This window comes from Zeus faber, assembly GCF_960531495.2.
Source record: "Zeus faber genome assembly, chromosome: 8".
NCBI lineage: Eukaryota > Metazoa > Chordata > Actinopteri > Zeiformes > Zeidae > Zeus > Zeus faber.
This window is the reverse complement of record NC_137195.1, coordinates 15,141,438-15,166,903: the sequence shown is the minus strand read 5'-3', so window position 1 is coordinate 15,166,903 and position 25,466 is coordinate 15,141,438. Positions and strand designations below refer to the sequence as shown.

The following is a 25,466-nucleotide window of genomic DNA, read 5'->3' as shown; positions in this document are numbered from 1 at the left end:
CTGAATTCTCATCCATACTTTTATCATAGGGTTGTGCATATGTGCAGACACATATATTATATACACCTTATATATGACCATATACAACTGTATTCATATTTATATTCATACCCAGTCATTACATGCATCTTTACTGCCACTCTGCCCCTCTCATACCCTTCTGTTGGTTATTGAAGTTATTCATCTTTATCTGAGAGATAATAAATCCTATTATTTATCATGGGGCACGTTTTTGTATGTTCTGTGTATATTGCCTTTTTTTTTTCCCTTCGTCCTGTTTGTGCTACCTGTCTGTCTGCACGGCAGCGCACCAACTATTGCCGGGACTGATTCCTTGCATATGAAAACCTATCCAACCTGCAGACGAACTGACCCTCAAATCTGTTATTTAAAAAAAAATAAAAATAAATAAATAAATAATAATAATAATAATAATAATAATAATAAAAAAGAATAGCGCAAGGACGTTGAATTCATTTTTTACCACCAGGTGGCGACAGAGAGCCGGCTCTATTTACTGGCAATGGGCGTGGTCAATACATGTAAAAAAAAAAACAAAACTAGACATCGTCGCATTCCACTGACAGGAGGACTCGGAGCCCCGTTAGCCAGAGGGAGCGACGGATCGAATCGAATCGAATCGAACTCGACGTTCGAGACCCTGAACGCAACGCAGTTCCGTACCCGGCCCCGAAGGTATGCGGAACGCAAAGACGGGGTGGGGCTCGTCCGCTCGCGTGGCGAAAGGAAACCGGGCTCTGGATCCCGCTGTCGCTGGGTTCGTTTGCGCGTTAGCTCGGAGGCTAAGTCGGTCGACGTACACGGGGGGGGGGGGATTTTTTTTTTAAAAGAAGCGAAACGTTGTCAGAGATGTGTGAGAGATTCTACCGGTCCATCTACCGGTTGTTGAGAGGGTGGCGGGGCTTCGGCGAACCCCCGTGTGAGCTAGACTACGTACGGGGTCGCTGGGCCTTTGGAGGCTGGTGGGCTTTTTAATCTGTTGGGTGATTGACAGACACACGTGGGGGCTTTTATTTCCCATGTCATTGAATATATATATATATATATATATATAGTATATATTACAATTTAAATAATACAACCGAATATGCCAATAGTTTAAGATGTACATCAGACATACGTTGCCTGAACGTGCTGGTTTTTTGTTTGTTTTTTTGTCAAAGTCAGGTGTATAAAATCAGAAATTGTACAAAGGATTCTCAAATTTCGGGTTTTCTCAGTTTTTATTTTTTCTAAATAGAAGAGAAACTATCCTGATTGTGTGTAGCATTGTCCCCTACCCTAGCCTTGCCCCCCTGCCCCCACAAACATAATCATAATCATAATTAATAACAATAAAGCGTTCTTGGCAAGCACACTCAATTGACAAGCTTTTTGAATTCTACGACAGGAGTCAAGATGTTCCACACTTGCGGCCCCAATGAAGCCATGGTTGTGTCTGGTAAGATGTTTGGTTCTTCTCGTGAAGGCTGTGCCTTGTCTCTTGCTGGGCTTTTTACAGGGAGCTCGGAGTGAGGTTAACATTCAACCATACAACACCAGTCAATGCACTGTGCAGTGAGTGACGCTGGAATTCTACCATTCAGCTGGAAGAAGTTTGTTTATAGTTGGTGGCTTAAATGGCTCACATGATGCTGATGATGTCACTACCAACAGTGTGTTTCTACAAGATGGCCCAGTCTGTGGGCCAAAACACTTTCCCCACCCCTTTTTTTATTTATTTATTTTTACAGTAGGAGAATGGTGCTGTTGTTTTTTTAAATGGACTTACATTTATAAAAAAATAGGAGGAAAATAAGAATGTGTCACTATTCTTCATGTAATCAATAATTAATAGGCCTGTGGCACAATTACTTTATCGATTATCACACAAAATATGGACATGACCTCGATCATTTTTCTGGCCTCGGTTATTGCTCCTTGTGTTCACATGCGTGTTTTTTTGGGGTTTTTTTTACATAAGAATGTCACCAACATTTTAGCCAACATGATGCCAGAACAAACAGCAGAGTTTTCCCTACCATTATAAAACTTACTGTTGGGCAGGTTTGGGATTCGGTCGGCAATCGACTCTGTCTATCGGCGATCGACTCCATCGATCGCAATTGACATTGATGACAGACTTAGATTTCAGACGTTTTTTTTTTTTTTTATGTTTTTTTTTTATCCGCCAGTAAAAATTATAGCATTGAGACGGTGTAAGTGCAGTATACCATGTTCTGACACGGCGGGGAGGGGGCGAGGGGGCGGGGGGGCGGAGGCGCTCCTCCTCTCCGCCCAGAGCTGTTGAGTAACCACTGGTGATCGGGTCTCATCGGGTGCCTGTCTTTTTTTATTTTAGATCTATTTAATTTTGTTTGTTTCCTTGTATGAAACAACATTCTTAAACAAACTGAGTTGAGGGACTGTCCCGCTCCGTTCTGTTCCAAAATAACCTGTGCAATGGGGACGCACGGTGAAAACTGGATATTTTTGTCAAAATACTTTAGATGTAAATAATAAATCCTGCACTTGTGGAACAGGGAGACCGCATTTGCCACATTATATTACGTTCTATGGGCGCGGGAACCTCCCCATGCCTACTACAATCTACAAATCCGTGTTAAGGTTTAAAAAAATCAGAGACATAAATGTATGTCTAAATCCACAGATAAATAATGTATTACTTTCGTTCTGTAAACCACGCCTACAAATAAATGACAATGAGCAGAATGAACAGGACAACTGCGAGGACATTGCTGTTATTTCTGATCGCGCTGCTTCTGTCCTCGTCTGCTACACACACACAAACACACACACACGTTACTTGAGCCCGAGAGTCCATTTTATTCGTTGTTTTGGTTGAGTGGTTTTATTTTATTTACGTTATTTAGGATATTTTAATATTTTCTTCACATTACAATGTTTGAATATTCTTAAGAATGAAAAGTTAATTTTCAACTTAAAAGGTTATACTTGTATTATTATGCTATTATGTTATGTTGTGTTATTTCAGTGACAAAAAAAATTCTTAAAATGACAATAGTATAGTTTATTGCAATTATTTCAGGGACAATATATCGTCAAACAAAAGTAGCAATTGTGACAGGCCTAATAATTAATCTTCTTCCACCAGGCTTTGGTCGTTCTCCGCCTTTAATGATTGCAGGAGGAAGAGTTTTTGTCCTCCCTTGTATTCAGCAGATCCAGAGGTACAAACTCAATTGTAATGCATCTCTGTCTATATCTACCGATCTACCGATGTCTTTTTGCTAGTAGTTATATCCTTGTATGATCATAGGCATGAACAATATTGACATTTCTAGAAAGACTTGAACTGAATACATAATGATATCCTTATTACATAACATATTGGCCATGATTTGATATTGCCCAATAACATATTATTTAGGTAGTTATTAACAGGGGGTTTAATATTTTTCCTGAAAATGAGACATTTTCTATCCTGGGAAAAGAAGCACACAGTCCCAGGAATCTGGGGAAATGGACTTGTTTTCAGCTTTTGCCAAAACGCATTGGTCATATTTCAAGCAACACTAAATGCAACAAGGAGAAATATGGGTTCCCAACCTAACCGCTTTAGTGTATTATTTGCTGGTATTAATGATTATTAAGGCAAAAGAATGGCATTTATATTAATCAACATTAACATCATGAAGATAATATAAACTTTGTATGCAGCTTGAATTTTGCTATACTAGCTGCGAGGAATATGAAAGCCTCAAGGAAGTGATATTGGACAATTCTTCATTGTCTTAACAAACAATATTTGCTAAAGCGAGTAATTTTGCTTTTCCAAAATCATACTATTAAGCCGATACAGATTCCATATTCTGTTAGTACTCAGAGGCTACTGGTGCGCATTGTGCACTGTGAGACTACTGTAGCCAATCAATGTTAGATATAGTAATAAAGTCAATGATCACTCAAAGTTAACAGGACAATTATTTATTTTAATTTCAGCATTTCAAAGTAACACTACGTAATTGTGCATCTAAACCAGTGAACAATCCCAGTGGCCTGCATGTCAAGCTTCATGTGCAAAATGCAAGTCAACATTTTAAGAACAGGGCAGGCCTACTGCAGTGCTCTTGCATTTTAACAAAATAATAGCCTATAAAACTTTAGAGGTAGGCCTAAGCAAAAATAAAATATAACAAATAATGCAAAATTTACGACATAATCAAACAAAACATGCTTGGGTCTATTAAAATGAAAACATACAGGGACCAGTCAAAAATAAAACAGATATCCCGCTAATTAAAACAAAAAGACTTCAGCGCTTTGTTTATTAATTACAATAAGCTTTCCACAGGGGCACATAGCTGTTGCATTAAACGTAAACATATCTTAAAACACGTGTAATGCATATGTTTTAAGAAAGTAAACTTAAGGACTAAATATTTTGTAAATATAGGCCTATTCCAATATGTTTTAAATGTAAAAAAAAAAAAAAAAAAATGTAAATGTAAAAAAGAAAAATTACCCTTTTTTCCATTATTATTATATTTGCTGGGAAACAGGAAATGGTTTGGATGGCCATTCCCGGGATTAAACCCTATGTTATCCATATGTCTGTTATTAAACTGGGTTATTTACATTTGCTTTACTTCCGTCTTTCTCAGGATCACCCTCAACACCTTGACCCTAAATGTAAAGAGTGACAAGGTCTACACTCGCCATGGCGTCCCTATCTCTGTCACTGGCATTGCACAGGTACCCTTGAAGTTCACGTGTACCTTAAGGGACTTTCAATTGTATTTTTTTCCACAAAGTTAGGCAGTTCTAATAGGTTGTTGAACTGGGTAACAACGTCTTCAATCATCCAAATTTGATATGACTATTCATCACTATTTTTCATTCACTCCGTCCAACTCCCAGGTCAAGATCCAGGGTCAAAACAAGGAGATGTTGGCCACCGCCTGCCAGATGTTTATGGGCAAGTCTGAGGGCGAGATTTCCCAGATTGCCCTGGAGACACTCGAGGGACACCAGAGAGCCATCATTGCCCACTTGACTGTCGAGGTATGTTGCCCAAACATTAGCAAACTCTCCAAATCATTGTTATTAGCAAAAACTTTAAACATTAACAGAGTCACAAAGTTAGACCTTGTTTTGTTTTTTTTACATTGAAACTTCCACCAGTCATTAAGAGTTTTTTATTATTTTCCCTATTTCCTTCTATGTGTTGCTTCTCTCTGGTATAGCTGATTACACTTGATTGAATGTGCCTGTCTTAATGTGTAGGAGATATACCAAGACCGTAAGAAGTTCTCAGAACAGGTGTTCAAGGTGGCCTCTTCTGACCTGGTCAACATGGGAATTGGTGTTGTCAGCTACACACTTAAAGACGTCCACGATGACCAGGTACACCGGAACAAGATGTCCATGTGCCGAAGATGTCACTGTCTGAATTACCTTTTCCAGCCATCCCTACATTGACATAATTATAAACAATAATAAACAAGGCTTAAGGGGGCACAATTTGACAGCTGCCTACATCCTTGCTTTCCTCGAATATAATGTGTTTTCCGTGATCCGTTTGTTTCTCTTCCACTTACCCTCCTCCTTCCCTTTCCAGAATTACCTCCACGCCCTGGGTAAATCCAGGACGGCCCAGGTGCAGAAAGATGCCAGGATAGGGGAGGCTCAGTACAAACGAGATGCTGTCATCAGGGTAAAACATTATTTCTCCATATACATATATATTTTTTTTACATTCTTCTGTCCATTGCTTTTGTCTACTGTCAATATCCCACTCTCTAACTTTCTTTCTGTCTACCTGTTGCTCTCTAACCCCTGTTTGGGACATGTTTCTTGACTCACGTGTTCATTGTATTTGAAGTCATTCAGCACAGTTGTTTTACTTTTCCCTTCGTACGCCCATTCACAGGAGGCTCACGCCATGCAGGAGAAGGTGTCGGCCCAATATAAGAATGAGATAGAGATGGCTAAATCCCAGAGGGACTATGAGCTGAAGAAGGCAGTTTACGATACGGAGGTCAACACCAAGAAGGCAGAGTCAGAGATGGCCTATCAGCTTCAGGTGAACTCTTCTGCCGATAACCTCCGTCCTCTGACTCGCAGCCCATTTTAAAATCAGCGATGTTTTGTGTTTTGCCAATGATTTGGCTGATTGGGCTAGGGGTTTGTTGGGGGTACTAAAAGTGGTTTAGTACCCCCACAAACCACTAGCCGGCCAGAGCCCATGGGTTCAAAATTGCTGATCTAGAGTGACTCCCTTTAAAAATAAATAAATAAATAAATAAAATAATACAATTCTATTTTGGGTAGAGGACTAAACTCGATTCAGATAAATATGGATGTCTTACTAGCATTTGTCTCTTCCGTCTTGCTCGCGTGACAGGTCGCCAAGACTCAGCAGCGCATCGAAGAGGAGAAAATGCAGGTGCAGGTGGTGGAGCGCACGCAGCAGATCATGCTGCAGGAACAGGAGATCATCCGCAAGGAGAAGGAGCTGGAGGCCAGGGTCAAGAAACCTGCCGAGGCCGAGCGCTACCGCCTGGAGAGGCTGGCCGAGGCCAAGCGGTGGGTGACTAGACACACTGCACTACTGCTAAGACTTTCCCCAGAGCTGTGTGTTCTAGTTTACAGACTGCCCAAACTGAACGAGGCTTTCCAAGAGAAATCTCATACTAAACTCTTATTGTGCAAAAAAGTATGTCACCCTCAGTCACCTAGGAGGAGTTGAAAAGATCATATTTCAATAAGGTTCAGGACGTTTGGGTGAGGAATAATCTCTTGAACTTGAACTTGAACATATTTCAATAAGGTTCAGGACGTTTGGGTGAGGAAGTTCCGTTGGGAACTCATCTTGCGCTCCTGCCAGTTTCATCTGGGGTCCCCCAGGGCTCAGTCTTGGTTCCCCATATCGCTGTATCTATTGCTTCCACTAGGGAATATTATTCATAATTATAACATCTCCCACTCGAATCGCAAAGCCTGTTTGAAATGAGCAAACTAATTGTTTAAAAGACACAAAATGCTGGAAGGCTCAATATTGTCTAAAACGAACTGAAAATATAATATTTTTTTCTCCTCGGAGCCCATCCATGTATAAAGATGGATCATCTTTCCACTTGTGTTTGGTCCCTGGTGAAAAACCTGTGTTATTTTTGATGGTGCACGTTTCTACTGATTTGCAACAATTCAGCTGAGTTTCTCTCCGCTGTGCAGTCTGCAGCTGATCATGGAGGCAGAGGCTGAAGCTGAGTCCATCAGAGTGAGTGTTTTACTGTCCCCTCCCTCTGGCCAATCGGATCACACTCCCCTCTGAACCCACGACCACCTCCTGCTATTTATGCTGATTAAGCCCTGAGCAGTTTCCCCCATATTGTTGTTATTCCCATGACATGTTGTGTTTTGTGTTCTATTGGTTATTAAATATTAAGTTGTTTCACTGTCACTATTCGCACTTCCTCAAACTGTGGATATTTGTTTGAGGTTTTGTTCTCTCTCTCTGTCTGTGTGTGTGTGTGTGTGTGTGTGTGTGTGTGTGTGTGTGTGTGTGTGTGTGTGTGTGTGTGTGTGTGTGTGTGTGTATGTGTGTGTGTGTGTGTGTGTGTGTGTGTGTGTGCGCGCAGATGAAGGGAGAGGCAGAGGCGTTTGCCCTGGAGGCTAAGGGCCGAGCTGAGGCAGAGCAGATGGCCAAGAAGGCGGAGGCCTTCCAACAATACAAAGAGGGAGCCATGGTGGACATGCTGCTGGAAAAACTGCCATTGGTCAGTCTTACTCTCAGAGCTTCACTGAAGACATGTTTATTTATGGAGCTCATTAAGGATTTACACATTCACACTCTACCCTGTGGTGTCAGTCAGGCAAGTAGATATCTGCCATGAAGGGAGGAATAGACGGGTGGATTAATGGAGGAATAAAAAGATGAATGGCTGAGGGGTGGCTTTGGAGATTTTAACACATAATCATGGGTTGAAATATTCACAAATACTAAGCATAGATTGAGCTTTTTGGACACTTTCTGTTAAAAAAAATTTTTTTTTTCAAGACAATTGATGTCAGAAATCATAATAAAATAACAATTAACTTAATATCAATTCAATATTGGATAAAATTATGTCCATGTTAGCCATAATCATACCATTTTTTAGAAGATTAATGATAATTTAAGCAGAACTTATGACCCTGCATGTTAGTAGCAGATGAAAATTTAAGAGGAATTTTGGAAGCGGCAGACAACTTTTTTGGAATGATTAATGACGATTAATATGGAATCTCCTCCACCTTGTGCAGATCGCAGAGGAGATCAGCAAGCCCCTGTCGGCCACCCAGAAGATCACCATGGTGTCCAGCGGCGGCTCAGAGGTGGGCGCGGCCAAGCTGACCGGAGAAGTGCTGGACATCATGACCCGTCTGCCTGCCACCGTGGAGAAACTCACTGGAATCAACATTTCACAGGTGTGTGTGTGTGTGTGTGTTTGTCTTGGGAAGGGTGATGGCCTGAGCTGGTAAATGACAACCAGGTGATGAGGGCGCGTGCTCACCTTTCTGGACTTTGCAGGTTTCTGGAAATCCCAGCCACCGTCGCTAAGACGGCAAAGGCAGAAGCGATGGAGAGGCGTCACCGGTCGACCAACCCGGGACTCAGAATCTTCCCTCAGTGCCTATAACCACTGGAGACCGTAGTTCTGTCAGATCCGACTGCGTGCGTGTTTTTCTACTCTCGCCATTGCGTCTCTTCATCTTTTACGCGCTATAACAAGCATGTGAATTTATTACTTGTTTTTACCTTTAAAGACACTGTTCATGTGTATTTTCCATTTGCTTGTGTTTAGCTCCTCGTGTGTGTGTGTGTGTGTGTGTGTGTGTGTGTGTGTGTGTGTGTGTGTGTGTGTGTGTGTGTGTGTGTGTGTGTGTGTGTGTGTGTGTGTGTGTGAGATTATGCCATGACGAGGAGACATAAGCAACAGAACACTTTGGACATGAGGAGTATCTTTTTACTCTACTTACAATATACATCATCATTCTTTATTTCACTGCAGGCTGAAATCAATCGTTTTCCCTTGAAAGGGTTTGGGTCCATTTACTGCTCATTTTTAGCTATCAATTTTTTTTTTCCCCCCTATGAGTCAATGTGTACATGTTGTTTAAGGTGGTTGCGCTGAAAGAGAAAAATAATTAAATTGCTGATGGGAAGTGTTTCTGGGGGTTTTGACCCAGAGTTCATATTACATTACATTAGGTAATTTAGCAGATGTTTTTGTCCAAAGTGACTTAAAATCATTTTAAAAAATGAATTAATCGTATAAACATTGTCCTTTGTTTGGATCTGCATATTACTTTATTGGTGTCACTAAAATATACAGTGAGATATGTGTGTAATTGATTATCTACTAATACATTATAGCTAGACTAGGTTTAGGCTGTGCTAAAGTTACTCCACATAGTTTTTGGGGTGGCAGTGCCTTGCAGTTTGCAACTAACACGACGAGGTTCACAAACCGTTTAAGCCATACTTCAAGTGGAAGGATTTTGCTATCTTTAAATTTAAAGGTGAAGAAAGTCGGTTGTGGTGACAGGCTGAGGTTTTCCTGCTTCAGAAATGCAACGAAATGTCTAGCGGTGGAAAATGAAAAGGGTGGGCTTAGATTCCCCTGATTCTAATGTAGGTGTGGTGTAAAGGGTTGAAGACCGCTTATTTTCGAGCTAACCAGCTTGCTGCTTAAAGTTTAAAATCTTTGAGATGCATGAAACACCCATAACAGCCCATAGTGTCGTGAGAATAGTATTTAAAACTGGTATACAGGAGGCTGTAGATTTATTAAATTTTTTTTGTTTGGCTGTTTTAGAAAAAGTTATTTTACAGAAAAATTTGAAGGATTTCTGGATTGCAGGTATCCGATATCAACAGAATGGCTTTTTTTCAATTTCATTTTTAGAGATCTCTGTCCAGTCGAGTACCTCAGGGGCATTTTTATTTTATTTTATTTTTATTTTTTTAGTTTCTTGACCAACAGTCCAAAGTTCCTCTGCCTAGTTTATGCATATTGAAACCGCCAAGTGCCTGGATGAGTGGAAATGAAGCCACGTCTCCCAACATCCATCCAGGGTGGCTTTTCAGATAAAGACTTGTTTAATCTTAAAACTCCAACCAAATATCCGATTGACAACTTATCACTGGCTGTTACTGCCCGTTGCTGGAGATAGATGCCAAATCAAACCTCTTCCTCTTTTGTATGTTTTTGTGAATGTTAGAATTTTCAAAGCAGTTATCTGTGATCATTTGTGTGCGTGTTAACTTGCCAACATAATTTAGCAAGTATTTCGAAGTGTAATGTTCTTTATATATGAGTTTATAACTGTTAATGAATAACCTGGAAAGAAATGGTATATAGATGAATAAACTCTTGATTTAATCACTTTACACGGTTGAATATTTTTTTGTGTCAAGGTACTCTTGAAGAGATGGCGCACCACATGTCATCTCGAATGCCACAGATTATTTGAAAATATAACATTTTCTTTCATTTATCAAATGGATAATAATGGAAATTTTGAATTTACAAAAATGGACCACCATGAATTACAATGGCCTCAAGGTTGCAAGCTGTGTACAAAGAAATGGAGAAAGACCACTGAGGTCTTATCCAATCACTGTAACATCCTTCCAAAATGGTAAAATGAAATGGTGCAATGGCGCTTCAGAGATGTACATCCATTGGTGAGGTAATGTCTATAAAATCTGTGATGTTGAGAAAATGCATGGAAATCTCTTGAGCCATGGAAAAGTTCTGAAAGTATTGCGCGGGTAAATGCATCATGATCTATACCAACAGACTTTACATTGCATTTAGCAGACGCTTTTATCCAAAGCGACTTACAATTATTCAAACACCGACGGACGCAGCCATCAGGGGTTAAGTGTCTTGCTCAAGGACACTACAGCATGCTAGCAGGAGGAGCCTGGGATCGGTTGCTGGTAGAATCTGCTATCATCCTTTGACGCACCTTACCAAGATGGCTGGCACTGATGTGGAACGGTCTGTTGAATCCGCTATCACCGTTCAGGCACCTTACCAAGATGGCGACCACTAACTTTGAATGGTCTGTTGAATACGCTATTGCGACAGTATTAAACAAACCGGCAATATATTTTCTCTCAAAAGCATTTGTTGATAAGAACAATGTGTTTGTTGTACTTCTGACAGGATTTATTAAACGTTTAATTTACCAACTCACCCGCTCACCGTTACGTCACACGTTTGGTTGCTCTGATTGGTTGTAGGACGATCCAATGCTCTGATTGGTTGTTGTAGGTCCATCCAATTGTGTCCAGACATTTTGGTCTTTTGAAAAAAAATTCAAAATGAACTGAGAGATTCCGGACTAATAAGCATTTGTGAATTAGTCCGGCTACAATTCTGATTGGTCAATAGTGGCGACCAGCGGTCAGTTATTTGGGAATGATGATCCCTGTCTGTTAAGGATGACGGTTGTCATGGTAAACCACATCTCTGCCTGGATCCACATCCCTCACTTCACTCTGCCTACACGCTAATGCTAACGCTAGCGAGTGTCGCAATCTTTGGACACAGATTTTTCCCTCCGGGAAAATACAATGTGACAGAGAAACCCAGTCGTCATGGAAACACACTTCAACTTATTAGGGGAATTCCCCACATAGCCCTGCCCCCCGGTTGCCATGGCTACCGGGGAGCAGAGTCCTGTGACCTCACAACTCTTTCCCCTATAAACACTGAGCGCCATTTGTTTCCTCCAAAGAAAAAAGGCACAATGGTGCCTCTGTGACTGTGTCATAGCAGGTGATATATAATTATGTCATAAGTCTCGTGAAAAATAATATTGTGTGTATGTGCATGTGAGTGCATCTGCCCCATTCGGCCCATGCCCCCCCCATATTGATAAAATAAGTCTTTGCTTGATACCATAAAATCTTATCCATCCACCCGCCCGCCCGCCCGCCCACCTACCTACCTACCTACCTACCTACCTACCTACCTACCAACCTAACTGTGATGCATTGGAAATATCAACGTGCAGCTCAACATGTTGCTGTCGCAGTTGCAATAGAATTTCAGTTTTTTATTTATAGCGTCAGGACAGAATGGTGAAGGGACATGCAGTCACTTGCAAAGGAAAGAACAGTTTAAGGTTTGCAAAATACTTGCCAAGAACCCAATGCAACCCGATGCAAATCTGCAGGAAATGTCATAACAGGTTGCATGTAATCGGGATAAGCTACTACTACTACTACTACTACTACTACTACTACTACTAATAATAATAATAACAACAATAATTATGATAATCATAATAAAAATCATAATAAAAATCATAATAATAATAATAAATATAGCCACAGGCAGCAATACACAAGGTCTAGTTAAGTTGTTTTGGGTATGCATTACAGTTTTCTGTTCCGTGGAACGCAGCACAAGTTACAAAAAGCAGCCGCCTGCGCGTGGCTGTAAACCAGGGTTTGTCATTGCTATAGCTCACGTGATGCTTGTGTAAATACAGCCGTGCTCTCGGAGGCTGATATGAGCCTCAGCGTCGATTTTCCTGACATTGATATGAGTACTGTAGGGTGCTTTAACGGGTTATGAGTTACAGTTTTCCGAGTTTCCTTTAAACGCAGCATCGGCTCATGTTGTCCGTCTAGGTGTCATGAGTTCCGAGGGACAAAGCTTTGATTAATATCACTTCAGATGATGATGACACAAAGTGGGCCGCTCCTGAAACGAACTAACAGTCTTTCCACAAATCTTTGCTCCAAATGTAGATCAACATTGATCAAACTCGAACAACAATACGTCTAAAATGTCATGGTTCTAACAAGACCTGAACCGTGTCTCTGCGTACTGCAGTTGCCGTGTTTCCGAAACTTTTATCCCAAAAAACGCAGAGATTACCAATGAAAAAGTCTGAGCAATAATTATAGGGATCCAGCCCTGTGGGATGGACCCCCAATAAATATAGCTGCAGGCAGCAATGCAGGGGGTCCAGGTTAGTCGGTGTGACGAAACAGCAATCACATACTACACTACTTGATGGCAATCACATACCTGTCAACCCTCCCGTTTTTTCCCGGGTTTCTTGTATTTTACCCTTCTCTCTCGCTGTCGGCCCCTTTGAATATTTACCCTTAAATGTTTAGTATTTTTACCCTTTCTTAAAATATGTATGTATATACACCTGTTCTTCAATCTCTCTGCGCCATCAGGGTGATCCCCGCGCATCCCCGTTGCTCCAAACGAAACCAATAATAAGTGTTTTTGTTTTTTATCGTAGATGTACTTATTTTCCTAATTTAAAGAAACACCTGAGGCTCTGGATCTGCTGTGTTGTGCAATGATGCCGCAGTGACGCAATGACGCAAAACACAGTTTTTCTAACTTCTACAAATATAGTCCTATGTAGATCAAACTTGGACCACGGGGTTTGTGGACTGCTCTGAATTCAACTATATACTATATATACTATATATTTGTGTTTGTGGGTTTGACGGTTTCTGAGCACCAGACACTTTGACTGGTGATGATGGCAGAAGAATAATAAAAACAATAGGGTTCCCGCCCTTCAGGCGGGACCCCTAACAATAATAATAATAATAATAATAAAAATAAAAATAATACAAATAATAATAATAATAATAATAATAATAAAGCAAACAAGTGAAATGCATTTCATAAAAATAAGGTGATATGTCCGTTCAGCATTACAAGCACAGTAAATTAACAAGCTTTTAAAATTGTATGACAGGAGTCAAGATGTTCTACACTTGCGGTCCCAATGAAGCCATGGTTGTTTCTGGTAAGATATTTGGTTCTTTTAAAGGCTCGACCAGGTGTAGCTTGTCTCTTACTGGGCTTTTTACAAGTTTAGTCACTTGAATCATATGACACCTTGCGACACCGGTCAATCCACTATGCAATGAGTCACTCTGTAATTCCCATCAGCTGGAAGAAGTTTGTTTATTGTGAGTGCTCATGATGTCACTCATGACAGTAAAATATATTTCCAATGTGACCTAATCTGGAGGCAACAGTGATTTCATCTAGTAGATCATCACATCTCACCTTTTTTTACAATGTTTTTTTCAGAGGATGTTTCTGTACTGACTTCACACTTTTGGTATTTGTCACTGATTTTTAATTTAACCCATCATTGTTATTCCCTCAGGCTTTGGCCATACCACACCTCTAATAATTGTAGGAGGAAGTGTTTTTGTCATCCCGTGTTTTCAGCAGGTCCAGAGGTAGAAACTCAATATTAATGCATATCCGACTATATCTACCTATACAGTATATTCGGGGATTGTAGTTTACAGTAGAGGCATCACTGTCTGGTCATAGGCATGAACAATATTGAAATTCATAGAAACAGACAACACGTCATGGTATCCTGGCGCCACATGATTTTGATGTCATGTTTTTGTTCTTATTATAAACCGGGTAACTTACATGTGCTTTACTCCTGCCGTTCTCAGGATCACCCTAAACATCTTGACGCTAAATGTGAAGTGTGACAAGGCCTACACTCGCCATGGCGTCCTTATTTCTGTCTCTGGCATCGCACAGGTACACTTCCAAGTTCGAGTGTACCTTGAATTACTTTTAACTGTATTTTCTTTCCACAAAGTTAGGCCATTCTCCTGCAAGTCCTCCACGGGAGTACTTCTCTAAACCACGTACTAATGGTTTGCTGACCTGCCTAATTATACATTTCAATGACTATTTCTAATCACCCTTTTTCATCCACTCCGTTCAATCTCCGACTCCAAACTCCCAGGTGAAGATCCAGAGTCACAATAAGGACTTGCTGGCCTCCGCCTGCCAGATGTTTATGGGCAAGTCAGAGAAGGAGATTGCCCAAATTGCCGTGGAGACACTTGAAGGACACGGGAGAGCCATCATTGCCCACTTGACTGTCGAGGTATGTACCCAGCCACACACACACACACACACACACACACACACACACACACACACACACACACACGTTAACAGCTCTGCCCGACGTACACCTTTTGATTTGCTGTATCGAATGTGTCCTTATCCTAATGTGTAGGAGATCTACCGGCACCGTAAGAAGTTCTCAGAAAAGATGTTGAAGGTGGCCTCTCCGGACCTGTTCCACATGGGCTTCTGCATCATAAGCTACACACTTAAAGATATTACTGATGACCAGGTACACCAAGCCAAAATGTCGAGATGTCAAGATAAAAGCGGAAAAAAGCATTGTCTCTGCTGTCTAAGTCTATGCTTTTTGAGATTAAAGCTTTTAGCCATGGACGGGTCCTTGTGGTACAGTAATCCATTTCCACATCACTGTCTGAATTTTTCTTTCCAAGCCATCCCTCCATTAACATGATTATCCCCGGAAATAAATGAGACTTAAGTGGCTCAATGTGACAGCTGCCTACATCCATTCGTTCCTAGGATATAATGCGTTATCTGGGATCCATTTGTTTCTCTTCCACTTACCCTCCTCCTTCCCTTTCCAGAATTACCTCCACGCCCTGGGTAAATCCAGGACGGCCCAGGTGCAGAAAGATGCCAGGATAGGGGAGGCTCAGTACAAACGAGATGCTGTCATCAGGGTAAAAGTCATTTTTCGCATGTACAGTATTTGGTTTTTTTACATTTTTCTCTCTGTATTTTTGGTCTGCTATTATTGTTTTCTCTATCTCACTTTCTGTCGACCTCTTTCTCTGTCTTTTGCTCCGTAACTTCTGTGACTTGTAATTTCTTGACTCGCAAATCTTTCGCTCGACCGACCATTTGAGTCACGCTGAAGATATTGCATCAAAACTTTATAAAAAAGAAAGTAATGTCCACTTCAAGAGTTCATCGTATCATAATTTTTTTATGTATCAATAATCATCAAAAACCACTTACAATAACGCTGTCCTTTACATCAGCGGTTCCCGACCTTTTCGGACACGCGGCCCACTTGAAAATCTCAAAAGTGTTCGCGGCCCACATCCGACCAGAAGTAATAAGGGAGCCAAACAGTGCGTTCTCAGACGACCTATATTTTAACAATCATATGCATTCTTCATACATACGGTGCAGTAGTGGTAAAACAAAAGAATACAGTAGGTGGGTTAAAAATAACCTTATATCCATGGAACTTTCGTGTAACGCTAGTAACGGTATCTAGTCAGCGCTGTCTGAAGGGCGCAGTGTTTTGAATGTAGCCTAACTACTAACGCCAGCGCTGATAAAACCAACAATAACAGGAGCACATTAATATTAACTCACCTCATGAGAAGGCAGATGTTGCGTGGCAGACACCAAATGCTTGATGTCTGGCTTAAGGGACGACAGCCTCAGGCGAAGATCTGGCTCAAAGTCAGTTTATTACTCTATTTCGTCTTCAATGCCACAAGCGCCGAAAAGCCAGTCTCACAGAGATACGTCGTCGGGAAAGGCATCAGAAACTGCACAGCTCTGTTGGACAGATCGGGATACGCAGAAGCAACATGAAGCCAAAAGTTTGTCAGGTACTTCTGTGAGAGAGCCAGTTTCAATGCGCTGTCGCAGGAGAGATCCACAAGACTGTCCTTCTCTTTTGTGCTCAGGCCTGCGAGGGTCTCGTCACTGTGGCTGGCGAAGGGGTTTTCCATCCAGCTGCACTGCACATCTGGGATGGGGAGGTATTCGCGCAGCTTGGTCCTCAAACCGTGCGAGTGCTCTTTGACATGATTGATCACGGTGACGGGAAGGATTTCTACCTTGGTCAAAATATCCCACAGATTCTCAAAGGAGTCAAAGTTTGACCGGTCAACTCGCCTGGCCCACATCTACATTTTTCTTATGGTGGCTTCTTTTTTTATTCTAGACATTGAACATGGTCGCCGCTTTTCCTTGGAGACTGAGGTTAAGTCCATTTAAATGGCTGAAAATGTCGGGCAGGTATCCCAATTTAGCTAGCCACTCAAAATCACTGAAGCGATGTGCGAGTTCAAGCTTTGTGTGTCGAGAAAAAACACCCTCACCTCATCACGCAATTGAAAAAGTCGCATCAGTACCTTCCCCCTTGAGAGCCACCGGACCTCGGTGTGTAACAGAAGCTGCTTATGGTCACTGTCCATCTCGTCACATAAAACGGGAAATAAAGGTGTTTGCAGTGGGCGGCTTTTGATGAAGTTGACTCTGACCGCCTCATCTAGAACAGTCTTTAGAGCTGCAGCATTTTCTTTACAGCCAGTGCTGCTCTGTGTATACTGCAGTGGGAAGATGCTACGAGTGGAGCCACAGCTTTCACCCGGGTGATGCCTCCACTTTGCCGGCCCAGCATCGCACGGGCCCCATCAACGGACACTCCCACACATTTGGACCAATCAATCGCGTTTGAAACTATGAACGCGTTCAGAATGTCAAAATGGCCCCAGCAGTTGAACGCGTCGGTAAAGATTTGCAAAACAGGAACTGTTATTTTATCTCCATTGTTTTCATAGGGCATAATAACGACTCTCTCGTGCGCTGGTTATCAGCTGTTCTGGCACATTCTCTGCCATCTCGTCAATCCTGCGTTTGACTGAGTTATCAGACAATGAGATGAGGTGGATTGGCCTGCATTCCTTCTCTCCAAACATCACCCCCACAATCACTTTTGTGGCAGGAAGAATTAAATCCTCCCCGATTTGTATGCGGCTTACCGGGCTTGGCCATGAGTTAGGCGACCCCATAGGACGCTTCTGCTGCCTTTGCGTTCTCAGTGACCATACATGACGTTTTAATGACTTTCTATTTGCCTTGATACTCCTTGAGTTTCTAAAAAAATTGGTCCGGCTTGGAGGTAGAACGCCCTAACATAAGTTCCTATCTATCAGTGATGATGCATTTTTGAAGGTTTTAAAGAAAAACTACCATGAATATTTTTTTTTTTTTTAACATTTGAAAAAAGGTTTTAATAATTTTGTATTTACTTTTTCAATAAAAATCTATGTGTTTGGCCCATGATTTGGGGGCCCACTTGCAATACCCTCGCGGCCCACCAGTGGGCTCTGGCCCATGGTGAGCTGCAGTCATATCAACAAAACTCAGAACAATAATGGCACATGGCCAGAGATGTAATCAGGAGGGTGTTCATGGGAGTATTTCATTCAGATGTTGATGGTGAGTGAGTGTGTGTGTGTGTGTGCGTGCGTGTGTGTGCGTGTGCGTGTGTGCGTGCATTTGTGTGTGTGATGTGTCCAACCACATGTGCATTGGGATTGTTCCTAAATTGATGCTGGAGTATGAAATCAGAAACCTATCGTAATGGCTCTCAGAAGCAGGAAAAGCTCCACAGCCGCACGAGCCCTGCAGACGCCGAGACGCCCCCCAGCTACAAGAACACTCTGAGCGCAAAGCGTTGCAGCCACAAGCCAAAATGCTCAAATCAGCCCATGACACACGCACATATGCCAAAATTACAGTCAACCAAAACAAAAACAAACATCGAATGACAGTTTGTGGAAGTGGGGAAGGAATAGGACAGTGAGTTATTGTTAAAGCCACTGGAAGCAGGAAACAACGACCCGGGTCGCAAAATGTTTTTAACTTCTCCTTCATTTCCTCCATGCGTCCATTCACAGGAGGCTCGTGCCATGCAGGAGAAAGTGTCGGCCCAGTTTAAGAACGAGATTGAGGTGGCGAAAGCCCAGAGGGACTATGAACTGGAGAAGGCGGCTTATGATGCCGAGGTCAACGCCAAGAGGGCTGAGGCAGACATGGCCTATCAGCTACAGGTGAACTCTTCTGCTGATGACCTCCATCCTGTGACTCACACCCCCGTTTGAAAGTCTCAAAAAACTCGCACAAAGTAACATGGCAGTCAGGGCGTGTTCAGATCACGTTTACTTTAACAATCAAAGGCGCGCCACGCATCGAACAGGCGTAGACGGTGAAAGGGTCGACACAGGTTGAGAATGGCTGATGTAGAGACTGTTTATAAATCAACTTTGGTTTCAGAAGACCAACCTTGACTCGGATGGACGCGGGTGTCATCGTTGTCATTTGCCTCTTCCCGTCTCGCGCGTGACGGCAGGTGGCCAAGATCCAGCAGCGCATCGTAGAGGAGAAGATGCAGATTGCGGTGGTGGAGCGCACGCAGCAGATCTTGCTGCAGGAGCAGGAGATCCTCCTCAAGGAGAAGGAGCTGGAGGCCAGGGTCAAGAAACCTGCCGAGGCCGAGCGCTACCGCCTGGAGAGGCTGGCCGAGGCCAAGCGGTGGGTGACTACATTACGGACTAGGGCTGGACCTACCTGGTTCAGAGTGCACATGGTTGAAAAGATGTCAAAAACGTTTGACTTCTTTGTCATCTGGTGCTAAAATGTGTAATGTTCAAGGTATTTTTACCTTTGGGAACTTTTATTGACTGGGAAACACAGTATTCATTTTCTTTAGCAAGTAGTAGCAAACGACAGTGGCATTGAAACAAAACTTTTTTTTTCGAAGTTGTACTGTATAGAACTACAAGGGGAATAAAAAGCAACTAGAATTTTTTTTTTTTCAACCTAGAAAATGCGTGACAGCAGATATAACCGCAGGTGGAGTATGTTGGTTTTGCATGATTTTACGAAGTTTACGTTGCCTATGAGTTGCAGCGATTCAGCTGAGTTTCTCTCCACTCTGCAGGCTGCAGGTGATCATGGAGGCGGAGGCTGAAGCCGAGACCACCAGAGTGAGTGTCTCACCGTCTCTAGCCATCTATCACATCACGGTCTCCCCTCTGAACCCACTACCGCCTCCTGCCTCCTCTCTTCAATTTGCTTCTTTTGTTTTTTTATGCTGATGAAGCCCTGAGTTGTTTCCCCTATTCTTGTTATCCCCACTTCATGTTAGGTTTTGTCCCCCACTTCCACAAACGGTCATCAGATATTTGTTTTTGTTTTTTTTCTGATCATGGGTGTCCTGTAATTTTTGCATATGCGTGTGTGTGTGTGTGTGCGCAGTTGAAGGGAGAGGCAGAGGCGTCTGCTGTGGAGGCTAAGGGCCGAGCTGAGGCAGAGCAGATGACCAAGAAGGCGGAGGCCTTCCAACAATACAAAGAGGGAGCCATGGTGGACATGCTGCTGGAAAAACTGCCATTGGTCAGTCTTACTCTCAGAGCTTCACTGAAGACATGTTTATTTATAGAGCTCATTAAGGATTTACACATTCACACTCTACCCTGTGGTGTCAGTCAGGCAAGTAGATATCTGCCATGAAGGGAGGAATAGACGGGTGGATTAATGGAGGAATAAAAAGATGAACGGTTGATGGGTGGCTTTGCAGCTTGTTACACATAATCATGCATTGCAAAAATCACTGTACAATTACTGATTGAACACAATATCGGAAGTGGCAGACAACTTCGATTTAATATGGAATCTCCTCCACCTTGTGCAGATCGCAGAGGAGATCAGCAAGCCCCTGTCGGCCGCCCAGAAGATCACCATGGTGTCCAGCGGTGGCGCGGAGGTGGGCGCGGCCAAGCTGACCGGAGAAGTGCTGGACATCATGGCCAGGGTGCCTGCCGCCGTGGAGAAACTCACCGGAATCAACATTTCACAGGTGTGTGTGTTTGTCTTGGGAAGGGTGATGGTCTGAGCTGGTAAATGACAACCAGGTGATGATGGATGCTAACCTCTCTGGTCTCTGGTCTCTCTCTCTCTCTCTCTCTAAAGCCCAGCCATGCGACCTCAGACAGAAGTGACGAAGATGTGTCATCGGCGGACGAACAGGGGACTGACAACGCTCCCCCTGCGCCGACGACGACCACTGGAGGCCACGGCTCGGACTTGACTAAGTAACTGTTTAATAATTCAGTCGAGGATGCTCAGTAGGGACGTTCCAGGCGATCGCCGACCAACATTCAAGCCCGAACATTCTTCTACGCGGGAGCCACCGCATCCAGGACAAACTCCACAGTTATCTATGACCGTTTGTGTGTACATGTTAAGTAGCCAACATCATTTAATGAGAACTGCAATGTTTTTTTTTTATTCATACATGAGTTTATAACTTTGAGAATTATCCGGAAATAAATGTTACATAGATAATAAACTCTTCACTTGACAGTTGTGTTTGCTTTTCTATTGAGACACTAGAAGACAACAGATTGAGATTGAGACAACAGATTGTGTGTTTAAGACGACATGTGGTTCACTAACGTATTTGAAAAGATTACCTTTTATTAAACATCTACAAAAATAAACAACACCATGAATTACAATGGCATCAAGGTTGCAAGCTTTCTACAAAGATACAAGAGGCCCCAAATGAAACACAGGATTGATCATATATTAATGAAGGAAATTACAATTCTGACCTAAAATATGTACACACCGTTAGATTTCAGCTTCAAAGACAAAGGACAAAATCACAGACGTCAAGGAGTGTCTAAGTACAGTATATATAAAAAAATATGGGTTTAGTTTAACTACAGTGTATCAAAAACAATTAAGAAGCACATAGTGTATTCAAATGGGAAAAAAAACCATTCACACTCTTTCAAGGCCTCCTCAGATGACACAGCATCGGAGTTCTCTCACCTCAAGGGATTTTCTTCCTGATGTTCCCGACGCCGTTTGGGTGCTTTCCTCGTCGCCGTGACCTCGCTCAAAAAAGATGTCCGGCGACCGAGAAACCTCTCGAGCCAGCCGTCATGTGTTATTTATGCAAATCTTAAAACGTCAAATATAAAATCGTGCCGTCCGAGGGGGCCTTAAGTAAACGTGGTGTTACTTCCTATTCTCAAACCGGGCTTCTCTATGGTTGTGTATGATCAGTATGGTAGGCTGAGTCTACCGCGGTCAGTTAAAGTGGATTAATGCAGAGTTCAACGCCACGCCTGTAAGAAAATAGTTTTCTTTTTTTTATTTTTATTTTTAATACAGTAATATGTTGGGATGAGCAAAGATACATCTTTAGATATGAGCTAACACATCTAACCACAGGAGCCATATTATGGCCATTAAAACACATTTCCGGACATATGGTTTTATACAGTGAGATGAAATGGTGCAATGGCACTTTTTAAGCGATATTGTACATCCATTGGTTAGGTTAGATCTATTCGGGGTTTAAACAGCGAGTCGAGTCTGTGACGTTGATAAAAATGCATCCGCTTCGCATTCTCTTCAGCCATGGAAAGTTCTCAAAGTACTGCGCGGGTGAATGCACCACGATCCACACCGACAGACGTTATATCAGACCACTTGCGATGAGGAATTTCCACCTTGGCCAGGGATACTAGATTTAAAGTGCAGCTGGTATTGGAATTTTTACATTTATCCCGTTTCTGGGTCATAGACAAGATACAGCGTTGCCCAAACTCATTCAATCTGAACGTGTCCCGTCCACTTCCCCGGGCGGCAGCATTGTCTTAGTGCTCGTGGAAGCCATTCCAGTTTGATGCTGGCCAGTAGCAGATCCAACTCTTCCATTAGTTGGCTTCTTGTTTTTTTTTTTCGAATCCGAACAGCACGAGGGACACGAGTCCTCTCCGTGGCTCGGAGACGGGGTTGAGAGAGTTCTGTCAAGATAGCGACTGAGACACCGACGTGGGGTGGGGGAGGGGTAATGTGGTTCAAAATGACTGCCGTACTGTGGTTGATTGTACATCATGCTGAGAAACCACCACGGAACGCAACCCCGCCCCCCTCCGTGGCCCCAACGGGGGGAAAGGTGCCTGCTGCTGTCTGCTCCACATCGTTTCACATTAGTTCATACTATGTGTTATAGCCCTGGATGTGGATTGTCTGTGGAAACCAAAGTCCCAGTGACTACAGAAAACACGGCACTGTCATACCGTCAGCAAGGGGGATCCGCATTCGAGAGAGGGAAAAATATCCGATTAATTTTGGTTTTTCGATGGCTCGCGTAAAGACTTGGACTAAAGAGTGATGAAGCTTGTTTTTTGAGATTCTTGTCGGCCGCTGAAGCAGACACTCCACCGGGTGCAGAGATGCCATGATCTTACCGGAACTAGAAGTGTGTATTGAGGGTGAATACAAATGTCTACAGCGCTAGTACCCCTCCACCTACAACACCATGTCATGGTAAAATATTAAGTAGAAACTCCTGATATCTATGTTGGCGTTAATCTAGTCATTTGGGATGATAGCAGAGGCCTGAACTGGAACTTAACTGTCAGTGTGGTTTTTTTTTAGTCAGCCTTCGCTCTATTCTTTAATAACCCAAAAATGATTAGTCACACAACTATAGCTTCCCTACAAGTTAGGTACCTAAAATGTTGTAAAATGTTTAAAACCACTACCAGAACCCCTATGCAGACTGCTCCCACCACCAACCATCATGTTTCATTCATTACAAATGTAGCATGGACTATGAACTAAAGGAAAGAAAGGGGGGTTAAGGGTCGGGGCTTTTCCCCGGAAATGGAAACCGAACCAGCGGCGTCCGAGCCCCGTCCGCCCCAGACGTACAAAATACACAAGCATGCGCCGCCCCTCCTCCCCTCTCCTCTCCCGCCGCACTCATTCTGCCACCTGCCCGCTGTAGCAAGGAAACGTGAAGGCAGGGGGCTTTCCCCCCTCCACTCTCTTACTCCTCTCTTTTGTCCTCCGCCCTCCGTGCTTCGCCTCACACCATGTTCATGGCGTCCTCGGTGAGGAAGGAGTGGATGTGGGCGAACGACGGGCGGAGCTTGCAGTCTCTGTTCCAACAGCTCAACATGAGCTCATAGAGGCCCTGGGGGCACACGGCCGGCCTGCCCAGATACACCTGCGAGGGGAGAGGTATGGAGGGAGAGAGAGAGAGAGATAGAGAGGAGGGAGAGAGAGAGAGAGAAGGAGATAGAGAGGAGAGAGAGAGAGAGAGAGAGAGAGAGAGAGAGATAGATAGAGAAGGGAGAGAGAGGGGGGGAGAGAGAGAGAGAGAGAGAGAGAGAGAGAGAAAAAGCAGTCTCAATTATGGCAGCTTAATACAGTAGCAAGCAGTGAGAGGGAGGGAAAGTGAACTTTTAAAAGTTCTCTAGTGAAAGATCTTACGTCCAAGACCACGTTAATGAAGAATAAGTGCTTCTGTGTGTTTGTGTATGTGTGTGTGTGTGTGTGTGTGTGTCTGTGTGTGTGTGTGAGAGTGGGTACCTGTCTGCCGTGGTCCCTGAAGAACTCCCCGGCGTTGTCGATGACCTGCTCGTCCGTCAGGTGGGAGTAGGGCTGCTCCTGACACACACTCAGCATCTCCCACAGAGTCACCCCAAACGCCCACACGTCACTGGCCGTGGTGAACTTCCCCTGGAAGGACCATTACATCATCACCCACCACCGTCACCCTCTTCAACCCCCATCACCATGCTTATGACTATTAATAAGTTAGGTAAAGGTTGTGGCAGGTAAACTACATTTCCCTCAGACATGTGCACACACACACACACACACAAACACACACACGTGTATATTGTAATAATACTGTAATAACACTGCAGATACAGTAAGAGATAGATACCATCTATTGCCTTTTAACTTCACTTATCCTGTGTGTAGAATCACATTTTGTATAAAATGTATAACTTTGTATATTTTTGTCTTTTTATTTGGTAATTTTTCTTCAAACTGCTTTTTTATGGTAAGTGTCTGAACAGCAATGCACCAATCCTTACCACAGAAAACTCCCTGTACGTGAAAATGTACTTGTTCTGTACAGTTTCTGACTCTGAACTGGCAGAAGAGACTCACGCACGCACGCACGCACGCACGCACGCACGCACGCACGCACGCACGCACGCACGCACGCACGCACGCACGCACGCACGCACGCGTACAGCTCCCCTCCCTCACCATCAGTATACACTCCCAGGCCATCCAGCGTATGGGGAGCACGGCCCGGCCCTGGATCCTGTAGTAGTCTCCGGCGTACAGATTCCGGCTCATTCCGAAGTCTGCGATCTTGATGGGTCGCTCCCCGCCCCGATCCTCCCCGTCCTCACCCCTCTCCCCCCCGACGAGGCAGTTCCGGGTGGCCAGGTCCCGGTGCACAAAGTTGAGGGAGGACAGGAACTTCATTCCTGACGCGATCTGACTGGCCATGGAAATGAGGGCTGGGTAGCTGGGAGAGAGAGAATAAGAGGGAGGAAGAATAAATGGAGGAATCACAGCTGTGATTCAATGGCAAATGCCTGGCTCAACATCAGGGATATATTCAGGGATATATTTGCTATATTTATCTGCTGTTCTTTCTTTCTATTACTGTGTGCATGTGAGCTTGTATGTGTACGCCCAGGCTCTCTGGTATCTGCAGATTTATTGAAAAACTTTTTAAATAACACTTTGAATGACTTCTGAGACCAAATTTGTTTTAATGATAAACAACAATACATTTTACGTCATTGTCACTCAATGACATTGTGTGATTTGACTTGAGTGAAATGTTCACAATGGGATACAGTAGAATAGGATATACAATAGGATTTAACCTAAATAATTGAATGCAATCAGAATAAATATTTT

The 25,466-nt window shown here is 43.1% G+C and overlaps 3 protein-coding genes across 5 annotated transcripts in view; 2 read left to right on the top strand and 1 right to left on the bottom strand.

Annotated features, from left to right (window-relative positions):
* The first annotated feature begins 561 nt into the window (after window positions 1-561).
* On the top strand, window positions 562-10,420 carry LOC307233614 (flotillin-1-like). Its single transcript, XM_080004970.1, has 13 exons — window positions 562-696; window positions 1,412-1,462; window positions 3,137-3,212; window positions 4,647-4,737; window positions 4,903-5,046; window positions 5,269-5,388; window positions 5,603-5,698; window positions 5,915-6,067; window positions 6,389-6,570; window positions 7,219-7,264; window positions 7,626-7,763; window positions 8,290-8,454; window positions 8,558-10,420. Exons 2-13 carry the CDS (start codon window positions 1,420-1,422, stop codon window positions 8,585-8,587), a joined length of 1,284 nt encoding a protein of 427 aa, XP_079861096.1. The 5' UTR covers window positions 562-696; window positions 1,412-1,419; the 3' UTR covers window positions 8,588-10,420.
* A 3,367-nt stretch (window positions 10,421-13,787) lies between these two features.
* Window positions 13,788-20,601, top strand: LOC307233440 (flotillin-1-like; the record flags this gene model as incomplete). Its single annotated transcript, XM_080004773.1, has 11 exons — window positions 13,788-13,830; window positions 14,200-14,275; window positions 14,507-14,597; window positions 14,809-14,952; window positions 15,088-15,207; window positions 15,524-15,619; window positions 18,605-18,757; window positions 19,057-19,238; window positions 19,648-19,693; window positions 19,965-20,102; window positions 20,401-20,601. 11 exons carry the CDS (start codon window positions 13,788-13,790, stop codon window positions 20,599-20,601), a joined length of 1,290 nt encoding a protein of 429 aa, XP_079860899.1.
* Window positions 20,602-20,986: 385 nt separating this feature from the next.
* ddr1 (discoidin domain receptor tyrosine kinase 1) overlaps window positions 20,987-25,466 on the bottom strand; it is a 37,993-nt gene continuing 33,513 nt past the window's right edge. For all 3 annotated transcript variants that reach the window (XM_080005184.1, XM_080005186.1, XM_080005185.1), the window contains 3 exons: window positions 24,798-25,065; window positions 24,105-24,254; window positions 20,987-23,739 (listed from right to left, as the gene is read on the bottom strand). In XM_080005184.1, coding sequence (XP_079861310.1) covers window positions 23,599-23,739; window positions 24,105-24,254; window positions 24,798-25,065 — 559 coding nt within the window. In that variant the 3' untranslated portion in view covers window positions 20,987-23,598. The remainder of the gene's footprint in view (window positions 23,740-24,104; window positions 24,255-24,797; window positions 25,066-25,466) is intronic.

Excerpts from the sequence above, each read along its gene's own strand:
- LOC307233614 (XM_080004970.1), top strand. The coding sequence starts at position 1,420 with ATGTTCCACACTTGCGGCCCCAATGAAGCCATGGTTGTGTCTG. Across the intron at positions 3,213-4,646 it reads TGTATTCAGCAGATCCAGAG|GATCACCCTCAACACCTTGA; the intron begins GTACAAACTCAA and ends CGTCTTTCTCAG. Across the intron at positions 5,047-5,268 it reads TTGCCCACTTGACTGTCGAG|GAGATATACCAAGACCGTAA; the intron begins GTATGTTGCCCA and ends CTTAATGTGTAG.